At 47.2% G+C, this 14,353-nt stretch overlaps 1 protein-coding gene across 1 annotated transcript in view; it reads right to left on the bottom strand.

Moving 5' to 3' along the window:
• The window catches only part of LOC122561440 (coiled-coil domain-containing protein 38-like), a 72,171-nt gene that overhangs the window by 40,049 nt on the left and 17,769 nt on the right, over nt 1-14,353 (bottom strand). Inside the window, exon 4 of the mRNA XM_087999723.1 lies at nt 13,145-13,212. Coding sequence (XP_087855849.1) covers nt 13,145-13,212 — 68 coding nt within the window. The remainder of the gene's footprint in view (nt 1-13,144; nt 13,213-14,353) is intronic.

The raw sequence follows: 14,353 nt of genomic DNA on the forward strand, positions 1-14,353 counted from the left end.
TGGGATGCTTTGCCCTATGTGGTGTCAAACCTCTTGTGTATTGTTGAAACTGCACCCATCCAGGCAGGTTAGAAGTACAGTGTGCACTATATTGGGCTTCATATATGGGAAGGATATTCAGACTTTCAAAAGGATGAACAGATTGATTAGAGCTTTGTGTTGTGAGAACATGGAAGAAAGATTTAAAATCTTCATCCCAGCACAGCAGAAATGATGGAATTAGAACAGTTTTGAATTATGAAAGAATGGGACTAGGTGGATAGAAGTCGATAATTTCAAGAAGTTGAAGCACCTGGTAAATGGGGGAAATGTAAATAAATTTAAGATAATTAGAAGAGAGTACATGGGAAACTTCACAACATAGAGTTGTGAGCGAGTGGAATTTACCTCGAGAATTGATCTTTCCGCCTCTCTAATCTTTCTGACATTGTCCCTTCCCATTCATCCCCAACATGCTTTCACCCAAATAACCACTTCCCACCCCTTCAACCCAATACTTTCCATCTTCCACCCTATTCATCCCAACATGTTCCTTCTGTCTCCTGTTCAAACTAACACTCCTCAGATTGAGAAGATTGAGTGGCACAAAGGGAAGGTACGGACAAAGGATCAGGATGAGACATGCAGACAACTCTCTTGATGAAACCAGCAGTATCTGCATAAAGAAGTGAGTGTGCCATCCTTAGGGAGACAGAGAGAGGAAGTAGAGCCATAGAAAAGTGAAACAGTAAACACAAAGAGAATGAGTGGCACAAAAATTAATAAGTAGAGGCTAAATCATAGGATCATAAGCATTAGGAGAAGGAGTAGGCCAATCAACTCCTTGAGCCTGCCACACTATTCAATAAGATTATGGCTGATTGATTGTGGGTTTTGATTCAGATTTTCCTGATCCTAACACCTTGCCTCCTCATTTCACCCACCCTCCACCGATCCTCAACTCCAAAAAGTAAAGTTAAAAATCACACAACACCAGGTTATAGTCCAACAGGTTTAATTGGAAGCACAATAGCTTTCGGAGCATTGCTCCAAAAGCTAGTGTGCTTCCAATTAAACCTGTTGGACTATAACCTGGTGTTGTGTGATTTTTAACTTTGTACACCCCAGTCCAACACCGGCATCTCTAAACCAAAAAATAAAATCAGTCTGCATATTTCTGTGCACTACAGTACACAATGTTGTCACTTTAAAGCTTCCAGTGATTGAACAATGCCAGATCAAAGAGAATATTTTAGTTAAACTTATTCAATTCACAAAAGTCTACAACTTCTAACATACCGTAACATGGCTTGTACACTCTTGGTTTGACTTTCTGCCATTAAATTTTCAATGGCGAGTTTATTTTTTGCAAGTTTCTTTTCATCCTCGATCATCCGTTGCTGCTGTTCGCGAGCGGCTTCTTTCAAGCCTTTTATTGAGTTTTCCTTTAATCCTGCTGTGTACTACAGGCAACCAAGAGAGTTTGAGTTAGGGGTTTTGAGGACACAGACAGAATCCAGAGCTGATCACTCGACAGTGAACAGCACAAGATATATTGTGCCATTCGAGTGGGAAGTCGCTATCCTGAAATCATTTACTGCCTCTACCATACTGGCTCCAATTTCATATCACTAACACAGTAAGAGATCACAACGGAACAGATGTGGCAAAGCGCTCTTGGGTCTGGACTGTAGGGAGTCGACACTGTACTGTATAATTACTGAATTACTGTATAATTACAGAAATAATTACTGTATAGAACTGAACCAGAAGGTCAGACCTTGCAACAGGAAATGCTGTTATGCCATGTTGGGAAATTAAATTCATTAATAGTTTGAATATATTAATCATTGATTAGTGGATGAGCAGACATTGAAATTAATCAAATTGCTGTTAAAAAACCCCAATGGTTTACGATATACTTCAGAGAAGGAAGTCTGTCATGCTTACGTGTCGTACAGGGCTTACAGGTGCTTGTTGGAACTGCACTCATCTAAGCAAGTAGGCTATATACTTCCACACTCCTGAGTTTTGTCTTGCAGATGGTGAATAGGCTTTGGGGAGGCCTAGCCTCTGATCTGCTCTTGTAGCTACAGTATTTATATGACTAGTCCAGATCAGTTTGTGGTCAATGGTAACCTTCAGGATATTGACAGCAGGGGTATCGGCATTGGTAATGCCAGTGAATGTTAAGAATCAATGGTAAGACTGTTTCTTGTTGAAGGTGTTTATTGCCTGACACATGTGTGGCAGGAATATTACTTGCGGTTTATAAGTCGAAGCCTGCATATTGTCTAGATCTTGCTACATATGGAAAGTAACTACTTCTGTATCTGAGGAGTTGCGAATAGTATTGAATAATGTGCAGTCATCAGCAAACATCTCCACTTCTGAACTTATGATGGAGGGAAGTTCATTAAATGAAGCAGCTGAAGATAGTTGAGCCTAAGACAAATACAGCATAGTATCGACCCTTTGACCCTCAATGTTGTGCCGACCTTTTATCCTACTCTAAGATGAATTTAACCTATATTTTACTAACACCAATGTGCCTATCCAAGAGTAGCTTAAGTGTCCCTAATGTCTCTGACTCTACTACCACTGGTGGCGGTGCATTCCACGCACCCACCACTCTCTGTGTAAAGAATCTACATCTAACATCTCCCCTAAAGCTTCCCCTGATCACCTCAAAATTATGCCCCATTGTGATAGCCATTTCCAAGAGTCTCTGGCTATCCACTCTATCTATGCCTCTCAACATCTTGTACACCTCTCATCATTATTCACTCCAATGAGAAAAGCCCTAGCTCCCTCAACATTTCTTCATAAGACATGCCCTCCAGTCCAGGCAGCACCCTGGTAAATCTCCTCTGCACCCTCTTGAAACGTTCCACATCCTTCCTATAATAAAACAACCAGAACTGAACACAATATTCCAAGGGTGGTCTACCTTCATCAATGTGGTAACCCCTCCACCGACACTCTCATTCGTTTGGCCGAACTGGTCCTCACCCTTAACAATTTCTCCTTTGAATCCTCCCACTTCCTCCAGACCAAAGGGGTAGCCATGGGCACACGTATGGGCCCCAGCTATGCCTGTCTCTTTGTTGGCTACGTAGAGCAGTTGATCTTCCGTAATTACACCGGCACCACTCCCCACCTCTTCCTCCGCTACATTGATGACTGCATTGGCGCCACCTCGTGCTCCCGCGAGGAGGTTGAGCAATTCATCAACTTCACCAACACATTCCACCCTGACCTTAAATTTACCTGGACCATCTCTGACACCTCCCTCCCCTTCCTGGACCTCTCCATCTCCATCAGTGACGACCGACTTGACACTGACATCTTCTACAAACCCACCGACTCCCACAGCTACCTGGATTACACCTCTTCCCACCCTACCTCTTGCAAAAATGCCATCCCGTATTCCCAATTCCTCCGCCTCCGCCGTATCTGCTCCCAGGAGGAGCGGTTCCACCATAGAACACACCAGATGGCCTCCTTCTTTAGAGACCGCAATTTCCCTTCCCACGTGGTTAAAGATGCCCTCCAACGCATCTCATCCACATCCCGCACCTCCGCCCTCAGACCCAACCCCTCCAACCGCAACAAGGACAGAACGCCCCTGGTGCTCACCTTCCACCCTACCAACCTTCGCATAAACCAAATAATCCGCCGACATTTCCGCCACCTCCAAACAGACCCCACCACCAGGGATATATTTCCCTCCCCACCCCTCTCCGCCTTCCGCAAAGACCGTTCCCTCCGTGACTACCTGGTCAGGTCCACGCCCCCTACCACCCACCCTCCCATCCTGGCACTTTCCCCTGCCACCGCAGGAACTGTAAAACCTGCGCCCACATCTCCTCCCTCACCTCCATCCAAGGCCCCAAAGGAGCTTTCCACATCCATCAAAGTTTTACCTGCACATCCACTAATATCATCTATTGTATCCGTTGCTCCCGATGCGGTCTCCTCTACATTGGGGAGACTGGACGCCTCCTAGCAGAGCGCTTTAGGGAACATCTCCGAGACACCCGCACCAATCAACCACATCGCCCAGTGGCTCAACATTTCAACTCCCCCTCCCACTCTGCCGAGGATATGGAGGTGCTGGGCCTCCTCCACCGCCGCTCCCTCACCACCAGACGCCTGGAGGAAGAACGCCTCATCTTCCGCCTCGGAACACTTCAACCCCAGGGCATCAATGTGGATTTTAACAGTTTCCTCATTTCCCCTTCCCCCACCTCATCCTAGCTTCTAACCTCCAGAAACTCGATCCCCTGACCTGTCCGGACTTGTCCGACCTGCCCAGCTCCTTTTCCACCTATCCACTCCACCCTCTCCTCCCTGACCTATCACCTTCATCTCCTTCCCCACTGACCTATTGTACTCTATGCCACTCTCTCCCACCCCCACCCTCCTCTAGCTTATCTCTCCACGCTTCAGGCTCTCTGCCTTTATTCCTGATGAAGGGCTTTTGCCCGAAACGTCGATTTTGCCTGTCCTCGGATGCTGCCTGAATTGCTGTGCTCTTCCAGCACCACTGATCCAGAATCTGGTTTCCAGCATCTGCAGTCATTGTTTTTACCTCGTTGATTTTAACCCTACTGCGAATCCTCTTGCAAGGATGCCTGCCTTGAAGAAGTTTTCCTCCTCTCTCTACAAGAATCTCAGGGAGTCTCTCTCTCATTGCAACTCCCAGGTCATTTCCTCAGCCCTGAAGCTCTTCAACCATGTCCTGAAACAAACTCGCTATCACAGCCACATTTGCTTCCTCAGTGCCTGTCTCCGTAACCAACTCACCCCACACGGACTCCGGACCACCTTTAAACCAGCAGAGTTCGGACCCGAACAGGACAAACAGTACAGATTACAGATTCAAAAACACCAGCAACGGTTCTCCATCAAGATCCTCCGCTCCACACTTGCAGCAATGCGCCGGTACCTAACCTCTCTACAGTCTGCCCTGCCTCAGCTGAGGGCCACACTCTCTCAGAATTGCAAAGGACCCACTCTGTACTACATCCTCAGGAGAATTCATACTCTCAACAAACAGTATTTCAATTCCATCTCAAACATCAAAAACTGTAAGTACAACAAACTTTTATCTACCCAGCTCCATAACCAGCGCTCCTTGAACATTCCAGAAGATTCCCCTGCCCTCGGAAACACCATTAGCCATGCGGCTGATGCAGCTACCACCCCCACGCTGATTGATGATGTCACTTCTGCCCCCATCATGGCCACTCCCACAGCCACTTCCGGCCCTCACATCATCACTGATGCCACACGCTCAGTGACTTCCGCCACCCCTACTGCTGTGTCTGCCACCACTTCCGCCCCCACCAGCGCCACTCACCTGCATTCTGCTGACACGCCCCCCACAGACCCCACTGTCACTATCCCCACCCCCCAGAACCCTGAGGGGAACACTACCCCTGCTCATGACTCTACCCCCATTCCCCCCACCATCACACCCACTCCAGGTACTGGCTCCGACCCCACTCCCAGCTCTACACCCACACCAGCTCCCAGCTCCCAGCCCTGCCGAGTTTTCACCATCCCCCCAGACCTCCCCCTCACTGAGGACGAACGATCAGTCCTCAGCAAAGGACTCACCTTCGTCCCCGTCCGTCCACGCATCAATGAATTTAATACACGCCGTGACATCGAACAATTCTTCCGTCGCCTCCGCCTCCGAGCTTACTTTCACAATCAGGACTCCCGCCCACCTTCTGAGGACCCCTTCGCCCACCTCCAACACACTGCATCCACCTGGACACCCCGCACTGGCCTATTACCTGCCCTCGACCTCTTCATTTCCAACTGCCGCCGGGACATTAACCGCCTCAACCTGTCGACCCCCCTCCCCCACTCCAACCTCTCACCCTCACAACGCGCAGCCCTCCAATCCCTCTGCTCCAATCCTGACCTCACCATCAAGCCAGCGGACAAAGGGGGCGCAGTGGTAGTCTGGCGCACTGACCTCTACATCGCTGAAGCCAAACGCCAACTCGAGGACACCTCTTCCTACCGCCCCCTTGACCATGACCCCACCCCCCATCACCAAACCATCATCTCCCAGACCATACAGAACCTCATCACCTCAGGAGATCTCCCACCCACAGCTTCCAACCTCATAGTCCGGGAACCCCGCACTGCACGGTTCTACCTCCTTCCCAAGATCCACAAGCCTGACCACCCTGGCCGACCCATTGTCTCAGCATGCTCCTGCCCCACTGAACTCATCTCTACCTACCTCGACACTGTCCTATCCCCCCTAGTCCAGGAACTCCCCACATACGTTCGAGACACCACCCACGCCCTCCACCTCCTCCAAGACTTCCGTTTCCCCGGCCCCCAACACCTCATCTTCACCATGGATATCCAATCCCTCTACACCTCCATCCGCCATGACCAGGGCCTCCAAGCCCTCCGTTTTTTCCTCTCCAGACGTTCCCAACAGTACCCCTCCACCGACACTCTCATTCGTTTGGCCGAACTGGTCCTCACCCTTAACAATTTCTCCTTTGAATCCTCCCACTTCCTCCAGACCAAAGGAGTAGCCATGGGCACACGTATGGGCCCCAGCTATGCCTGTCTCTTTGTTGGCTACGTAGAGCAGTTGATCTTCCGTAATTACACCGGCACCACTCCCCACCTCTTCCTCCGCTACATTGATGACTGCATTGGCGCCACCTCGTGCTCCCGCGAGGAGGTTGAGCAATTCATCAACTTCACCAACACATTCCACCCTGACCTTAAATTTACCTGGACCATCTCTGACACCTCCCTCCCCTTCCTGGACCTCTCCATCTCCATCAGTGACGACCGACTTGACACTGACATCTTCTACAAACCCACCGACTCCCACAGCTACCTGGATTGCACCTCTTCCCACCCTACCTCTTGCAAAAATGCCATCCCGTATTCCCAATTCCTCCGCCTCCGCCGTATCTGCTCCCAGGAGGAGCGGTTCCACCATAGAACACACCAGATGGCCTCCTTCTTTAGAGACCGCAATTTCCCTTCCCACGTGGTTAAAGATGCCCTCCAACGCATCTCATCCACATCCCGCACCTCCGCCCTCAGACCCAACCCCTCCAACCGCAACGAGGACAGAACGCCCCTGGTGCTCACCTTCCACCCTACCAACCTTCGCATAAACCAAATAATCCGCCGACATTTCCGCCACCTCCAAACAGACCCCACCACCAGGGATATATTTCCCTCCCCACCCCTCTCCGCCTTCCGCAAAGACCGTTCCCTCCATGACTACCTGGTCAGGTCCACGCCCCCCTACGACCCACCCTCCCATCCTGGCACTTTCCCCTGCCACCGCAGGAACTGTAAAACCTGCGCCCACATCTCCTCCCTCACCTCCATCCAAGGCCCCAAAGGAGCTTTCCACATCCATCAAAGTTTTACCTGCACATCCACTAATATCATCTATTGTATCCGTTGCTCCCGATGCGGTCTCCTCTACATTGGGGAGACTGGACGCCTCCTAGCAGAGCGCTTTAGGGAACATCTCCGAGACACCCGCACCAATCAACCACATCGCCCAGTGGCTCAACATTTCAACTCCCCCTCCCACTCTGCCGAGGATATGGAGGTGCTGGGCCTCCTCCACCGCCGCTCCCTCACCACCAGACGCCTGGAGGAAGAACGCCTCATCTTCCGCCTCGGAACACTTCAACCCCAGGGCATCAATGTGGATTTTAACAGTTTCCTCATTTCCCCTTCCCCCACCTCATCCTAGCTTCTAACCTCCAGAAACTCGATCCCCTGACCTGTCCGGACTTGTCCGACCTGCCCAGCTCCTTTTCCACCTATCCACTCCACCCTCTCCTCCCTGACCTATCACCTTCATCTCCTTCCCCACTGACCTATTGTACTCTATGCCACTCTCTCCCACCCCCACCCTCCTCTAGCTTATCTCTCCACGCTTCAGGCTCTCTGCCTTTATTCCTGATGAAGGGCTTTTGCCCGAAACGTCGATTTTGCCTGTCCTCGGATGCTGCCTGAATTGCTGTGCTCTTCCAGCACCACTGATCCAGAACCTTCATCAATGTGTTTATCGCATCCTCAAAGAATTCAATAAGGCTTGTGAGGCATGACCTACCCCTCACAAAGCCATGCTGACTATCTCTAATCAAACTTGGTTTTCCAAATAGTCATAAATCCTGTCTCTCAGACTCCTCACCAATAATTTGCCCACCACAGACATAAGACTGATTGGTCTGCAATTCCCAAGGTTATCCCTATTCCCTTCCTTGAACAAAGGAACAATCTTTGCCATCCTCCAATCATCTGGTACTATTCCAGTGGACAGTGAGGATGCAAAGATCATTGCCAAAGGTGCAGCAATCGCATCCCTCACTTTCTATAGTTACCTTGGGTTTATCCCATCTGGCTCAGGGGACTTATCAGTCCTCACGTTTTTCAAAATTTCCGGCACCTCCTTCTTAACATTAACCTGTTTAAGCATATCCTCATAAAAGACGAGGTCCCTCTCATTAGTGAATTTTGAAGCGAAGTATTCATTAAGGACCTACCCTATCTACCAAGGCTTTTTCATGCCCTCTTCTAGCTCTTGGTCCATTATTCAGTTCCTTCCTGGCTAATTTGTAACCGTCTGGAGCCTTTCTGATCCTTGATTCCTCAACCTTAAGTAAGCTTCCTTCTTCTTGACTAGATGTTCCACAGCTTTTGTCATCGAAGGTTCCTTCACTCTACCATCCCTTCCTTGCCTCAGTGGGACAAGCCTTTCCAGCACCTGCAGCAAGTGCTCCCCAACAACTACCACATATCTGTCATGCATTTCCCTGAGAATAGCTGTTTCCAAACATTATGACATGGAGTAACACCCCCCCACCCCACTAATTTAAACCTGCAACACGGAAATGATTTAAGCCACACAGTAATCTGTTAAAATTCAAGAGGCAAGGAACTATTCCCAAAAGTCGCTATTTGAAGTAAAAATTAACAACTTTATTTTTACTTAAAAGTCTAACAGAGAATAATTAACTAACAACTATTTACAACTCCTTTCTCCAACCTATCTTTTACTTTCCCTTCTATAATACTGGTCCGATAAAACCCCCAATTATGATTTACCAAAAAATTCAAATTTCAAAACCAGCTAGCTGTCGCATCTTCTTTTTATCTTCCTCTGTCTTCTTTTCTTCTTCTTAGGGACTTCCGTTTCCCAGGTCATTGATAGATAGAGGTACCTTTAAGAGAGCTATTCTGCAGGCAGTCTGCATATTTTGGTGGCTTGGCAGTTCTCCCCCAGTTGTTCAATTTGTTGAATATTTAAACCCCAAAGCATCAGATCATTTCATTGGTTTTAATATTATCAAAATACTAAATTCAAACTTGATTGGAGTTTAGTGTCTTGGGGCATAACAAACTGATTGGCCAAATTTGAATTTGTTTTTTGTCTCAAAGCAACCCATGTACTGCTAGCTGTTAAACCGAATGTTACATTGTAAATTTTCCACTACTCTGTGTATTTCTCGAAGTCCTTCAACTCTCTTAAAGGTACTATACGCCTCGACACCTTCATAACAATTTATGTACCATATTTCCTGCCAAACAGGATTATAATTCCCCCTACCCCAATTAAATACTTTCCAATACCATCTGCTCCTATCCCTCTCCATGACTATCATAATGGTCAGGGTGTTGTGATCACTATCACCGAAATGCTCTCCCACCAAGAAATCTGACACCTGACCTGGTTCGTTGCCAAGCACCAAATCCAATAAGGCTCCCCTCTAGTCGGCCTATCTACATGTTGAGTCAGGAATCCTTCCTGGACACACCTGATAAAACTCTGCTCCATCCAAACTATTTGCACTCAGGAGGTTCCAATCAATATTAGGGAAGTTGAAGTCACCCACGTCAACAGCCCTGTTACTTCTGCACCTTTCCAAATTCTGCTCCTCCGTGTCTCTGTTGCTATTGGGGAGTCTATGTAAACTCCCAAGAAAGTCACTGTTCCTTTCCTGTTTCTGACTTCCACCCATACTGACTCAGTATACAAACCCTCCTCAATGACCTCCCTTTCTGCAGTTGTGATACTATCCCAATTAGTAATGCCATTCTCTCATCTTTTACCTCCCTCCCTATTCCTTTTGAAACATCTAAACACTGGAACATCCAACAACCATTCATGCCCCTGTGATATCCAAGTCTCTGTAATGGCCACAATATCAAAGCACCAAGTACTGATCCCTGCTCTAAGTTCATCGCCTTTATTCCTGACACTTCTTGTGTTAAAACAGATACATTTCAACCCATCACACTGACTGCAATTTTGCCCTACCAACCGTCTATCCTCCCGCACAGACTCTCTGCATGCTATATCTGCCTATTCACTAGCTACTCCATCCTCTGATCTGTAGCTCCGGTTCCTATCCCCCTGCCAAACGAGTTTAAACTCTCCCAAAGAGCTCTAGCAAACATCCCACCCAGGATATTGGTACCCCTCCAGTTCAGGTGCATCCCACTCTCCTCATACAGGTCCCACCTTCTCCAGAAGCTATCCCAGTGATCCACATATCTGAAGCTCTCCCTCCTACTCCAGCTCTGCAGCCATGTATTCAGCTGTACTTGTTCTCTGTTCCGAGCCTCACTACCTGTGGCACCAATAGCAATCCTGAGATTACTAATCTGCTCGTTCTGCCTTTTAACTTCCAACCTGACTTCCTATATTCACTTTTCAGATCCTCATCTCTTTTCCAAGCTACGTTATTGGTACCAATGTGTACCACAACATCTGGCTACTCACCCTCCCTCTTAAGAATCCTATAGACTCGCTCCAAGACATTCCTGACCCTGGCACCCGGGTCAGGAATACATCCACTATCTCCGTAGCTGCCTCTTTACGATCCTATAGTGCATACTCGGATATTATTGGCTTAAAAATCATCCACAGCAGTGTGGGACTCCTCATAACTCAAGGAGTTACAGTGGTTCAAAAAGGGCTGCTCACCACCATCTTCTCCAGGACAATTAGGGAAGGGCATTAAATGTTGTCCCAGCCATCAACACCCACATCCCAAATTTTACAAATGGAACAATCTTCTTCACATGATTAAAGAGGTCTCTTGACACAATGGTTAGTGTCCCTATCCAGGAGCCACAAGCTCTAGGTTCAAGTCCCACAGCAGGACATTTTGACCAAGAAGACACATTCCGAATGTGAACTAGGAACACAGGTTGATTGTCACCATGTAATTCTTTGAACAGACTTGATGGCACGCAGTGAGAAGAGGAGAGTTTCCTAGTCAATCATCCTGCCAAAGGCAATCGCAAACCACTGCAACACTTTGGCCATTAGCATGAACCGATTCAATTGGGTTCTACAGTTAATCTTTGGGACTGACAGACGGATATGATTTTTGAGCTGAGCAAAAACACTAACACTATGCAGTATTTTAGAGGGAATATAAATAGGTTTAATATAGAAAAATGTGAGGTCTTGCATTTTGGAAAGTCAAATCAAGTTAGGAGTTTTGTGGTGAATGGTAGGGCCTTAAGGAGTGTCACGGAACAGAGAGATCTTGGAGTTCATGTGCATGGTTCTCTGAAAGAGGAGGCACAGGTAGACAAGGCAGCAAAGAAGGCTTTTGGCACACTGGTCTTCATCTGTCAGGACACTGAGTATAGAAGTTGGGAAGTTATGTTGCAGTTGTACAGGATGTTGGTGAGGCTGCACTTGGAGTATTGTGTTCCGTTTTAGTCACCTTGTTATAGGAAGGATGTTATTAAACTGGAAAGAGTGCAGGAAAAATTTACAAGGATGTTGCCTGGATTCAATAGTCTGAGTTATAGGGAGAGGTTGGACAAGCTAGAACTTTTTTCTTTAAAGGAGACTGAGGAGGGACCTTCTAGAGGTGGGGGACCTTATAGGATCATGAGAGGCATGAATAGGGTGAATGCACTCACCCCATCTGCCAGCAGAAGTGGTTGAGGCAGGTACATTAACATTTAAAAGGCATTTGGACAAATACATGGATAGGAAAGGTTTAGAAGGATATGGGCCTAGTGCAGGGAAATGGGGTTAGCGTGGATGGACAGTTTGGTCAGCATGGACCATTTTGGGCCAAAGGGCCTGTTTCCGTGCTGTAGGATTCTATGGCTCAATGTTGCGTGAATAAAATGTGTTTTTCTTAAAGCCTAGTGGTGACAATGCCTTACACGTGCCTTTAAATAAATATAAAAGTTAAGGTCAAGCTATCTCTTTGCTATATTTTGGAGGGGATGGCGGGTGTTTATCTGGTCTGTAACTATAGTTCCAAGGCGGAGTTATACCCAGATGGGGGAGAAAGTAGTTGAACTTTTTAGGGCTAAAGGAATCAAAGGGTATGGTGAGAAAGCAGAACCAGCATACTGACTTAGATGGTCAGCCCACGATTATATTGATTGACCGAGCAGGCTACTTCTGCCTCTATTTTCTATGCCTGTCTATGTAAAGGGTAGAAGATCCTCTATCACTGGCTGAGGGAAAAGGAGTATCTTTCAACTTTGGTCATATTGTAGTGTTGAGGAAAAGGGAAGCACTAGGGATAGAGACTGTGTGTAGGCAGGGTAGACTGTAGGAAGTGAGCTCCAGAGGGTTGCTACGGTTCAGACAGCCTCCAGGGTTAAGGAGATGGAGGAGAATAAAAGCTTAATCCCTTCAAACCATCACTAAAACCACAGGAGTTGTGGTAAACCTTTATCAAATCATTGGAAGTACAATTCTCACTGCCACACTTGTCCAGATTTTGGAGATGGTGCAGAAGATATTCACTTCAAAAGTTCCAAGGATGAGGAGCTTCAGTCAGATGCAGAGACTGGCTGGCAGGACCTTTCTCTCATTCTCCATCTACTGCATCAAGTATACCAAGGGCAGGAAAATCAGAGAGCTTGCCCACGATCATAAAAAGAAAACAGAAGTTGCTAGAGAAACTCAGCAGGTCTGGTAGCATCTGTAGAGAGAGTTAACATTTTGAATCTGGAGACCCTCTGTCATGTTGTCTCATTCCAGGTCAATAAAACCTGATGAGGCCACAATGCACCTCTCCAATAGGAGATGCAGGTGAGCTTTCAGAGGCAAACAATTTCAAGACGATTAAGAGGGAAAGCATCATGGAAGTTCTCATACCTGTATCAACAATAGTTGTCGCTGTTGTTGAATGTACTGTTTTAATCCAGATTGATCAGTGGATTTGTCTATTAAAAAAAAGCAAAGAATATTTAAGATAGAAACACTGCTCACTCTGCTGGGCACCTTTTTTCAGACACGTGGGCACCACCGCACTGGGATGCATTATTTCCTGCACCAATTCTCCACAGCCTTTGGTGGGGAGTGTTCATCTTACATATGAACTCTGGGCACTGCCCCACCAATGCAGCTATGTCTACATTCAATCTGGCCACCAGACATAACTTCTCACCAGGATAATCCTGGTGAAATTCAGGCAGTATTTGACAGCGACCTTTGCTTCAGACAACCATTGTTGCTCCCCATAACAACATACCGTCCTCAACTGTTAGCTGGTCTCTCCAGGTCCAATTAGTTGTTTCATTTTTGAAACGACTAGATCTTTCTAGTCCAAACTCTGATATTGTCAACTGCGACTGAGAGTGTCCCCAGAAAATTTGGTTTCATTACAGACTCTTCCACTGGGACAACTACTGGTAGTGTATCTGCCAACTAGAAGCGGCACATTGCATCCACTACTCTGCCTCCCAGACAATGTTCTAACTTGTAATTATACGCACTTAGTATTAGAGCCTACCACTGAATATGGCCTGAAACTATGGGCAGCAAGTTTTGTCTTCTTTAAGCAAACCTAATAGAGGTTTGTGGTCTATGATTATCAAAACTTTTTGTCCATAAAGGTTTTGATGGGACCTCTTGATGCCAAATATGCCCACAAATACTTCTTTTTCTATCTGGGCATATTTGTACAGTGTGTTAGCCAAAGTCCAGGATGCCAATGATTAGATTAGATTAGTACCCAGGCAGCATGGTGGCTCAGTGGTTAGCACTGCTGCCTCACAGCGCCAGGGACCCGGGTTCAATTCCAGCCTTGAGCAATTGTCTGTGTGGAGTTTGCACATTCTCCCCGTGTCTGCGTGGGTTTCCTCCGGGTGCTCTGGTTTCCTCCCACAGTCCAAAGACGTGCAGGTCAGGTGAATTGGGCACACTAAATTGCCTGTAGTGTTAGGTGTATTAGTCAGGGGTAAATATAGGGGGTGGGTTTCTCTTCGGAGGGCAGGTGTGGACTTGTTGGGCCGAAGAGCCTGATTCCACACTGTAGGTAATCTAAACTGTTTCTTTACATCATTGAAAGGTAGGGCTGATCTA

This window comes from Chiloscyllium plagiosum, unplaced genomic scaffold (genome assembly GCF_037043375.1).
Source record: "Chiloscyllium plagiosum isolate Xiang-an unplaced genomic scaffold, Cpla_swu_hap1 HiC_scaffold_23, whole genome shotgun sequence".
Classification (NCBI taxonomy): Eukaryota; Metazoa; Chordata; class Chondrichthyes; order Orectolobiformes; family Hemiscylliidae; genus Chiloscyllium; species Chiloscyllium plagiosum.